The sequence below is a fragment of the Poecilia formosa genome, unplaced genomic scaffold (genome assembly GCF_000485575.1).
Source record: "Poecilia formosa unplaced genomic scaffold, Poecilia_formosa-5.1.2 Scaffold96, whole genome shotgun sequence".
Taxonomy (NCBI): domain Eukaryota; kingdom Metazoa; phylum Chordata; class Actinopteri; order Cyprinodontiformes; family Poeciliidae; genus Poecilia; species Poecilia formosa.
In genome coordinates this window covers 2,079,424-2,090,892 of record NW_006800035.1, presented here as the reverse complement: position 1 = coordinate 2,090,892, position 11,469 = coordinate 2,079,424, and the positions used below count along the sequence as shown (strand labels likewise).

The 11,469-nt window shown below is 38.8% G+C and overlaps 1 protein-coding gene across 1 annotated transcript in view; it reads left to right on the top strand.

Annotated features, from left to right (window-relative positions):
• col28a1a (collagen, type XXVIII, alpha 1a) overlaps window positions 1–11,469 on the top strand; it is a 41,521-nt gene that overhangs the window by 7,797 nt on the left and 22,255 nt on the right. The window contains exons 5-12 of the mRNA XM_016674476.1: window positions 2,535–2,594; window positions 5,499–5,552; window positions 5,652–5,696; window positions 7,115–7,141; window positions 7,423–7,467; window positions 7,560–7,604; window positions 11,090–11,143; window positions 11,239–11,307. Coding sequence (XP_016529962.1) covers window positions 2,535–2,594; window positions 5,499–5,552; window positions 5,652–5,696; window positions 7,115–7,141; window positions 7,423–7,467; window positions 7,560–7,604; window positions 11,090–11,143; window positions 11,239–11,307 — 399 coding nt within the window. The remainder of the gene's footprint in view (window positions 1–2,534; window positions 2,595–5,498; window positions 5,553–5,651; window positions 5,697–7,114; window positions 7,142–7,422; window positions 7,468–7,559; window positions 7,605–11,089; window positions 11,144–11,238; window positions 11,308–11,469) is intronic.

The window sequence follows — 11,469 nt, the reverse complement described above, 5'->3', positions numbered from 1 at the left end:
AGTCTAACTCTGTAATCTAAAATCTCCTTCCCTTCCCATGATTGATTTTCACTTTAGTACATTCCCTTCACCAAGCAGCGCAATGACTACGTGTCAGCCTTTTAATGGGTAGACTGACTGATTATAGGTTTAATGACAACTGGAGTACTAATAGTGGACAGACCTTAGTTTAACATGTTCCTATGGTGAAATTGATTTCTATTTTTTCAAGCGGTGCCATTACTTTTGCCCAGGCCCTTTTTACTAGTTTACTAATCATAGTTTTTATGAAAGATTTTGTTGAACCACAATTTAAATGCAATTTCTGATTTCCATTGGTTAATTTTCAGTAAACTTTTATGTTATGTTATGTTTATGTTATATTTATTCAGTTTAAAGTTATTTCAGTGACTGTTGTAGGTTTTTCAGTCATTAATAGAGGGCCACCAGCAATTTTGTGAAAGTGTTCACATGGAAGACGCTGTAATATTCCGAGCTAAATGGAGTATAAACAATGAACAAACATTGCTCCAAAACACAGACTTGAGGAAACCCAAACATATCTGTTTCCTTAGATTAATAATGACAAATTACAAAATGCTTCACACAGTACCATTAGATCCCGCACATTTTCCACTCGAACTGTGGGGACGTAATGATCTCCACTTGATCTTAATGTCCACTTTGAATGCGGCCCAGCAATGGACCAAAAGACACACAGAAAGTTTTTGTTGCAGAGAAAGAAAAGCATTACTTATTGGTCCAAATTGTAATGTTTGGCCCATAGAGCAAAGGATTTAGTGAAGTTGGCAGCTACCAGAAGTGTTATTGAAGTTTGTGTGTGACAGCATTTCCTTTCCCTCACCATCTCATTTGGGTGGCTATGTTTCACACAGTCTCAAGCAGTGTTTTGAACCGACAGCAAAAAAAAAAAAAAAGATTTTGGAGACATTTCCAGAGATATGTAATTCTGTTTATCTTCTGTGGTTATGTGCTTCACATGCTACCACATTATTTCATGTAAGATTTTTGGATCTTTTCCAAATCCTGGTTTCATCTGCCGAAGGTGATTGTTCCAGAGGTTGAAGATGGTTGGGTTGTAATGTTGCAAGTGATGTTGCCATTTTCTTTTTTGAACCAAAGCATATTTTTCCTGGCAGCTCTTCCACACACATCAAGCTGCTTCAGTGGTAGTTTTTGTGCTTTTACTGTCACACACCTTAATATTTAAACTCCTAACTGAGGCTTATAGAATCTGGGATGAAGCTCCTTAATCTCAAAGTATTTCACAGTGTGACCTTGGATGAAACTTACTGGAATGTCCACTCCTTAGATGATTAGCAGCTGTTTTAAATGTCCATTTGTGAATAATTGTCATGAACTTGAAATTGTCTAGATATGGCCATTTCAGATTTATGGCCAGCAATAGTGGTGTATGTTGATAGATATAAAAAATGTAGTTATTTTTGATTACAGACCTTTTTTATAAACTGATGTGGACTGAAACCATTTAGCTCTAAAAGGAGTGGTCATCAGCTTCAAGAGGCTGCCTACTGTTGAAGTGAATCTGTTGGCTCTGTTTCACTACACAATGTCAGTAGTAACAGAGAGTGACTCAAAGGAATTCAATCATATTTGACCGGTGGAGCCACAGTTAAATGTTATTGTTTCAGTACTATTCAAATGTAATAAGACTGTTTTCTCTCTGGCTAGCCTTGGTCTGCCCAGTGGAAATCATGTTCATAGTGGACAGTACAGAGAATGCCCAACCTGTGCTGTTTGAGCAGCAGAAGACGTTCATCCTGCGCTTCAGCACCAAGCTCATGCAGCTTCAGCCTGCAGGCTGGCGTCTGCGCCTGCGCCTCGCTGCCCTGCAGTACAGCAGCAAAGTATCAGTAGAGCATAACTTCAGAGACTGGCAGGACATGGACGTCTTCCAGAGTCGGGTGGCCTCAATGACTTTCATTGGCCATGGGTCATACTCTGCCTATGCCATCACCAATGCCACCAAGGTATTCAGGCAGGAGACATCCCCCAGTGGTCTCAAGGTGGCGCTGCTCATGACGGACGGAAGAGACCACCCTCGCAGCCCCAGTGCCATCACAGCAGCTGCAGAGGCCAAACAGCACAACATCAGGGTGTTCACCATCAGGCTGTCTGCACAGCCCAACCCAGATACCATGGGAACACAGCTACGATCCATTGCCAGTGCCCCCCAACAGCAGCATGTGCTCAGTCTCTCTGACAGCCAGCTTGATGAAAAACTCTTCAGTGAAATAGTGAGTAAATTTGCTGTGGTGGAGAGGTCCAGCTCTGCTCTTGTTCCATCACGAGTACTATGATTTTATTCATATTTCCATTTTTAAAGGACAGATATTTAGAGACTGATTTTTTCCTTCTTGCAGAACACAGTTGTTACAACAGGGGTAAGTAACATTAGCTCTCAGATTATACATATTTTTCAGTCAGAGACTATTTGCATCTTTGATTACTATATATTTACTATATATTTACAGTGTGTCAGTTAAGATGTGTTCTCTGTATCTTTATTTCAGTGCCCACAGCCAAAGAACTGTAGGTGTGAGAAGGGGGAGAGGGGTCGCCCTGGCAGTCTGGTAAGTATGCTGTCATTGACATGTATCACACTAAGTAGGTTAAGGGCATTTCTGCATGCTGCATGATCTTAAGGCCTTCGTAAATTCATATATAGAGAAACACCACCTAGTTATGGTTTAGTATTTCACATTACCCTGAGATTGTCTGCTCTGCACTGGCTGCCTGTATGTTTTATTTTAAGATTTTTCATTTTGATATTTAAACTTATAAATGATCAGGCATTTTTTTTTATTTAATAGAACTTATAAACAAGCATGTTTCCAGAAGAAGACACACCAGTGGCTTCTGGACAGGACTCATCTTGTGACCAGAGTGTGTTGTTGTGTTGTTGCTCCAGAACTCTGGAACTATCTCTCTTTTTTGTGAGAATGTCTAATATTTTGTGTGAGGATTATGGTTTTCTAGCACAGGTTGATCAATTAATTCAGTCATCTGGTGTCATGTTTTTCCCTTTATTGGTTAATTAGTCCCAGTGTTATCATGTTGTACCTTTGATTGTACCCGCTCTGTCATGTTCCTTCATTGTTCCTGCATGTTTTTAACCTCTAGTGTTGTGCTCTGTCTTTGTTGGGACCTTAACAGTTGTGTGAGTTTATCTGAGTCTTGGACAGTCAGTTTTCTGTGCTACCTGTTCTCAACAAATTGTGTCAGATCCTGCTGATAGTTTGATATTAAAGAAGGAAGTTTTTCTACCTCACGCTTGATCTGAGTGCTGCTGCTCTTCTACAACACTACAAGTCAAGACACTTTGAATGTTTTTAAGGATTTTTTAAATCCTCATCTTTTCAAGGTAGCTTTTTATTCCAGTTGAGCAAATATTGTCGGGCTGTGCTTTTCATTAATGCTATATTTATTTTTTCTGTCTTTAGTCTGATTGATTAATCAGATTAATGTTTTCTGTTCAGCACTTTGGTCACTAGATGTGTAAGATGGTCTTTAAATAACATCGTACACATTGATTGATTGATTGATTGATTGATCTAACAGCACCCATGAGAGTTAGCATTTTCTTTTTATCTGAAGGTTGTGGTTGAGCAGGTAAAGATGATTCTCAGTCTAGCCCAGCTGTTTGTTGATTCAGATATGTTCCATGGTGTCTAAGCTGTCATAGACACCATGGGCATGTATGTTTAGCAAATCTAAATCTTAAATCCAAATCTAACTGTTAAATATTGTATTTATATCTATGATACCAACTACCTTCTATTTAAAATAATGAAAAAGATACTGATATATTTAAGACTTACTGATCACTTATTCAGTTACTTCTTAAAGGAAATCACCTGTGGCTGTTGGCGCCAGACCAGCTGGTCTGAGGGTTTCAGAAACTGGTGAGCTGGTGGGATTTTCACGCGCAGTTGTATCAGTTCACAGAGAAAATGTTCACAAAGAAAGTCTGGAACATGTGTGCCTTGTTGGTGTCAGCTGAGAATGAAGACATTGGTGCAGGACAATGGATAGGCAAAGGTAGCTCAAAAACTGCCCACTACTTCCAATATATGGCAAATACCATCCAACCTGTTAAGTCATGAAGCAGATGAATTACAGCAGCATACACTGGGTACCACTCCTATCAGCTGAGCACTCCTACAATTCCTACAAGCTCACCAAAACTGGACAATAGCAGATTGAAAAACGTTATTTGGTTGATTGAGCCTCAAATTGAACTGCAACATGAATGAATGATGATCAATGTGCCATGAGCTCCAAAATCCTGTTAGGTTTACCTAATGTGTAGCCAGAGAGTGAATCTGTTAGCCTGGCTGATGCTTTTAAATGCAACTAGTTCTGTAGCAGCTTTACGGCCCAGTCTGCAGGTGTCCTTCATGTTCTTTAGAAAAGGGTTTAGTCAGATATTCTCTCATCCTCAATAGCAATTCTGGTGGCCTGATTGTAGGTGCAGTTGTTTGATTCTAATATACGTCAAGTGAATGATGTTAAATAATGGGACATTATGTCTAGACCGCAAATGTAGCAGGTTGTCAGTGGCAGTGGTGGAGAAAGTACTCAAAATATGTACTTAAGTACAGTAACGAAGTACTTGTACTTCGTTACTTCCCACCACTGGTCAGTGGGTTGAATTTATCAGAGGCAGTACTGAAGAGAAATGTTTGGAAAGAAAGTTCAGTGATGGGGGATCAACCGTGAGCAAAGCTCCAGCTTGTGTTGGAGACAAGCCACAGTCAGGTCACTGATTTAAATGTACTTTTTGCCATGTGTACATTAGACCTGCAAGTATTGAATGTTTCCGTTGTTGACAAATTGGTCACAGTTCATGCTGTTATTATTTTAATTCACCCTGCTTTGCTAGTTTCTGTTCTCAGTACTGGTACATGCGTTTGCTACAACTAAACCCTGTACACCATTTACTGTACTTTGTAGTGTGTGGAACCAAATATATAAATGTAGAACAATTCAGTCCACGTTTGACCAGCCCACATGTTTTAGAGTGTGAACTGAAGCTGAACAAAAGTTGAGATTACTTCTAAAAAGCAGTTCTAGCAGGATGCTGACCAGGGAACATAGATGACCAAACCACCGCCGTCCTCCACTCTGTCCACTGGCTCCTGTTACACATGAGGCTCAACACAAACTGTCTCCTCACATATCAGTGCCTATATGGCAAGACACCATTCTACATTAGGGATCTCATCAAATTTCCAACAACCATGAGAAACCTTCTTCATTCCAAAGACAGTCCCTGTTGGATGGTTCTAATATTACACACTGGGATCCAGCGATCCCAGTGTGTTTTTTTCCTTTGCCTGTTCATCATTGGTAGAAATCTCTACCATGCTTCCATTTTCAATGCTCCTATGTTGCAATAATACCAGGACAAATGATCAGTATGTTTTGCAGTCTGGAGTTCCTGGCTGCATAAGTGATTCTTTTCTTTGATTCAGGGGAAGCCAGGTAAGACAGGTTTGGATGGTGCTCCAGGTCCAAAGGGGTCTCAGGTAAAGTTTTATCTGTTGTCATTTTCTGTTGTTTATTAGCTGGATTAAGTGATGAAGAGTTGTTTGACGGGTTGTTTTGTTTGAATTTGTTGAATTCAGGGTGAACCTGGTACTAATGGGCGCCCAGGAATCTCCGGCCTTGAGGTATTTCAAAATATTTCAATCCTCTCCTGCTACTTTCCTATGATGGCATTACTAACTAGGAAATATAATGTTCACTGGTCAGAACGTCAATGTTGATGTTCTTGAATGACACATGGTAAATTTATTGAATTTATTTAGTGGTGTTCTTTTCTTGCTGACCTCCCAGTGTTTTTAATCAATCACACTAACAAAACACACACTCACACACCAATCCACAGATCAGTAGGCAACCTGATGTTAAGTGTCTTGACCAGGAGCACACTGACTGTAGCTTAAAGCAAAATCAACTACAGACTGCAAGACTACCGCTCTTCCAACTAAACCACAGTTGACTCATGATAATTCTTTTGCCTTGTTACATGATGCTCATCTAGTTCCTGGACTGTTCAAAAAGTTACTATGTTTTGTGATGTCTTAATGACCACTTCTTAAGCAAGCTCTGCACTGATGGCAACAATGTTGTATTGGGCATTCTTCAAGAACAGACCATTCAGATGCTCATCGGAGCCTTTTGGACATTCAAAGTTATGTGCACAACAATTAAACCCTCACCATGAAGTTCCTGATGATCCAGGATTTCCGGTGCAAGAATATCAGCAGGAATTTTTTTTTGTTAACACAAGTAGGCAATTGTTTTAAACACATTTATTCCTGTTCATTTTCAAATTCTCTTTTTTATTTATATCAATAATTCACAACAGAAGTCATCCAAACATATTTTATAATACAAGCAGATTTAAATCATATGCACTTTTACAGGATCTGGTTTTATCCAGTGTGAATATTATTTTACTAGAAAGTAATGAAGCTCTGACAGCAGTGAGAACTTTCAACAAAAAAACTGAAGCTACAAAGTTTTCAAAGCACAACATCTGTGTGACTGCCAGCAGAGTCCAGCAGAACTCAGGCATTGACAGTAGCTGGTAAGAAACACCAGACCAAAAGAAGGATTTGGATGGAAATTATGGCATGAAATTGTAACTGCATTAACACAATGTTAGGTTTAAATCCAGTCAACACTTCAGACCCCTTAGTACAATTCAAGTCTGAGACAAATCTGGCTAAGAAAACAGCAAAAACTCAGCAATAACTCAGTAGTTACGTGGTTTCTTTTAAAAGATTAGATTATAATGAACACAAATATTCCACCAATATAAACATTTAGTCATTTTCAGGTTGAATTTAGAATGTGTAAAACTTGTTAAAATGTTCTGAGCCTCTGTTAGCCTTCCACAAGTCTGACAATTCACTTACTTTGCTGCAAACTCAGTGATATATGTGTCCACTACAGTTCAAGGAACTGGTAATAACATTAAAGGACATTACTTCAGGAAATCTGAACTACTGCAATGTTTAATGATAATGTGGCTTGTACAACATGATGGAAAACACATAATGTAAGGTGGTTCTTTTGACAGGGGAGACCTGGCAGGAAAGGTGAAAAGGTATGCATTTCTAAATAACATATTTATGGAAAACTTTGACTGGAACTATGTGATGCATATTTCTTTATTACAAACACAAAGAGCACATTTTGGATTCATTTGTTTGCAGCTATGTCATGTTTTAATCAATGGCTTCCCATCATAAACAAATAAGTTCCACATGTAGACAGTCGTAACCAAAAATCAGTCAGCACAGCTTTGGTTTCAGTTGGTTTGACTTGAGTCAGTGTCTGGGTTCAACAGATGTTTTCTCTCCTCTGCTGTCTGTGTTCATCTTTCAGGGGGAACAAGGCGAATTTGGAGCTTTTGGTGCAAAAGGAGGAAAAGTAGGCATTACTGCATTACATCAATAAACTGTTGTGATAAAAGCTCGCTGAAGTGCAAGGAAAAATTAAGATATCGTTTTGTTTCTCCACAGGGTCTGGCTGGACCTGCTGGATTAGCAGGCCGTAAAGGAGAGGAGGTGATGTCTAAATAATATTATTACTTTGATTAACAATCTTCACACATACTTGCAAATTATTAATAAACAATCCAGTACATTCCAGAGTTGTGACTCTTGGATGTTAAATTTAAGCAGGGTTTGTTGATATACTTAATAATGAACAACCTTTGGATTTAAATGGATTAAAAAATAATAAAAATAAAAGTAATACTTTCTTTAGAATTGAGTTGTATCATTATCTAAACAAAGCCCTAGATCACTGTTCTGTGATTTGCTCAGATGTTTTGCATAATCTTTTGTCAGTACGCAAGTTTCAGCTGAGCACAGTAAAAAAAAAAAAAAAAAAAAAAAACATACTTATGATCATAAAACAGGTCATCTAACTATGTTATTACCCAAATTGGCATTTGTGTGGATCTACAGATCAGTTAAAAGAACAGGCTGAAGGATAAGTCAGTCAGAAAGAGAGAGAAAAAAATACAACGACATCTAGAGCAATAATGATATGTACATACAGTTAAAAACAGTATTTTTTTGTTGTATGTCCTGAACTCAGATTAAAGTCTTTGTTCTTGTAGCAGTTCTGAAATAGACCCTCTCAAATCCCCTCACCATCCTGTGCAGGGCCTTCCACACTGAGAGGAAGCACATCCATCAGCTCTTCATCATGACTGGACAATACAACCAAAATGTATTTATGTCCAATTTAAATCATTATGATTCATATATAAATGATTAAGATGAAGACAGCAGCACTGGGATCAGAATAAAGCATACATTATTCACCTTTGACAGCTGTATTAAGAACAATACATTTCATCATTTGATCTTTTTATCTTGCAGTGTGTTCTTTGTAAAACTAAAGACCAACTTGTTTATTGGCTTAAGTGCCGATACCTGCTTTGTGTGGAGTCTTAATGTCCCCATGAGTCTGGTGTCCCCCACCCTCCACCCACCACATCCAGTCTGGGGGATTTGGATTTTGTAATGCTTGTATGTTACTTTTACCCCTCTTGTGTGTTGTGTTTTCCTTTTTATTGGTTAATTGATTCCATCTTAGTCTTCTGATGGTACTTCCTGTGCCTTGTTCTTTGATCATGTTCTGTAGGTATTTAGTCTTTCATTTCCTTATCCTGAGTTGTGGGTTCCTTGTCAATGCTGACTGTCATTTGAGTTGCCAGAGCTACCTGTTGTCGAGCCTGTGTCCGTTCGAGATCCCACTTGAAGTATTAAAAAAGCTGAGTTTCCTTACCTCTACCGGTTGTCTGAGTGGTGGCATTCTTCTCAATTAGCGTTATCTCTAACCAGCATCATCTTCTCTGGTCTCTACATTGTCCAGTTCCAATAAACTCCCATCTTACCTTTGAATCTCATGTAAACCAACTCTGCTAAATCTCCTTCCATAACTTCATAATGTTGCCAAACTAGGCTCCACTCTCATCCTACCAGATCAAACTATACCATGACTTTGGGTCTATTAGACTGGACTGTTGTAATGCACAGCTCCTTACCATGTGTAACAAGAGTCTACAGAGGCTCCAATATGTGCAAAACTCTGCAGTTAGTGTGTGAACATTGTTCCTTGTCTTCATGCAGACAAGGAAAGTGAAGGAAAGTGAAGGCTTTCTCCATAAAGCATGTTTGTCCCACAGTGAGCAGCAACTGAGCTTTCTCTGCCAGCAGGAAACAGACTCATTTGTTTCCTGTCTGCCAGGACAATTCCTGTCCTGGCAGACAGGAATTTAAAGATTCCTGTCTGCCATGTGTGCTGCAGACTCTTAGTTCATCTCCTGCTCTGCACTTGTGGAATGTGAGATGTGGATTAGGTATTATCCTGTTCCCAATGTAGCCTTTCTAAAGCAGGGAATCCAAGCTTCCAATGTTTAGTTGGGGGTCTTTGAGCAGACTTTGTTCCAGAGGATGAGGATTTGGGCATATTATCCATTCCCTGTCTTTTTAAATGGTTGTTGCCCCTTTCAAGGTCACTGAAACAACAGGATTCATCATCACAGTTCCACAATGTTCAGTGTTAATATAGTCTGCTTCTAGTTCCCAGGACAGTCACTTACATCTGCCGCCAAAGCTTTATTTAGGTTTTTTGGTTTGATGTTCATCAAGTATCAAGTCTAATAGACATCTATGGCAGAGTTATGAGAGTTTGATTTGTCTCAGTGAAAACCAGACAGAAACTTTGTTTCTGCTGGTCTGCTCTAACAGAGGGAAGGAGGGAGAGCAGAGCAGACGACCAATAAACACCAGACCACTGTTTTCACAAAAAGATGTGAAAAAGTTTGGATCCAAACATCCCCTCCTAAGTGCATTAATGCTTTCAAGGATTGAAATTATTTTTAAAAAAAATACATTAAATAAGAAATTAAATAATATAAAAATCACCAATTGTTCAAATAAAGCCTTCCCAGTCGTATGACTTTACTTAATACAGTCAGTGATGAACAGCTATCACAAACTTTGTTTCTGCTAATGGACTTTTAAAGCTAGATATTGGTGATCATTGTTAATAGTGAAGGAAATGTTATTCCACTTATTAATGGAACTTGTGATTTAAAAAAAAAGAAATCCTGGCTTTGGTCTTTCTGTGAAGTTTTCATATTGTATGTCTGATCCGTCTGCTGCTTGACTAGAGATTCCAAACTGCCCTAAATTAAAAGTGAATGAAACCCGGACAAACCCATGTCTGCAAAACATGGGTTTGTCCGGGTTTGACTCTGACGATTATGTCACTGACTCCAATAAATGTTTACATACAGTGAAATAAAAACACCACCATTCATAAAATTAGTTTAAGTATAATATAACACACAAAATAAATAATTTATGACCTAATGTTTTTGTGGCTGTCTGGTCCTGGTGGACAGAAATCGTAGATCTCTAGTGTGGAGGTTATACCCTTCCAAGTCCTCCAGGTGGCAGTAATGGCTCACTTTATAGCTTCATTTCTTACACAGGAAAGCAGCCAAGGCCAATAAAATCAGGAACGTGGTAGGTCATTTTATTTTTCTAATGAAAGCATTCCTCAAATTCAAATTCCAAAATATTTTATTAATCCCAAAGGGAAATTAAATAATAATACAGTGTAGAATGTCTCATGGTGCTATAGAAATAAAGCTGACTCATGTTGCAGTGTGAGGGTGTTGCAGGTGGACTATGAGAAGCTACTGAATGAGTTTCAGGAAATGGATGGACACAATTTTAAAGATGTGAAAACAAATACTAGACAAAAACACCCAAACCTGACTGAACCTGATCAAATGCACAAGAAGGAAAAAGACAGTCAGAGTACGCTTCTGTACTTTATGGTCACATTTATCGATTGTTTGTTATGTGTAATTATGGTGTTATTTGTGTTTGCGATTGAAATATTACATGAATAAATGAATTACATTAGGGAATAAAGGTGACTTCATTTGCTACAGCTGGCAAAGAAAGCATGTCAGTATGCAATGCTTCTTGTTTTTAAATTTTTGCTTTGTTCTGTTTTCCAGGGAGACAGAGGGCCACCGGGAGACCCGGGGCCAGAGGGACCATCAGGGCCTAAAGTAGGAAAATTATTCAAAAAGTCTTGGATACTCTGAGTTTATTTTGCTCCCAAGCTAAGGTAAGATTCAAATCTTCCTGTTTGGTGTTTGAAAAGGGCAATGCAGGAACAAGGGGGACACCTGGACCTCCAGGAGAAAATGGTGTTGGCTTCCCGGGTCCCAAGGTGTTTTATGGATTCTTTCAATATTTGAATCAGAAAGCACTTAGTTATGAGGGCTGGGAACATGAGGCATGCATTAAAATATCCATCCATCCATCCATCCATCCATCCATCCATCCATCCATCCATCCATCCATCCATCCATCCATCCATCCATCCATCCAT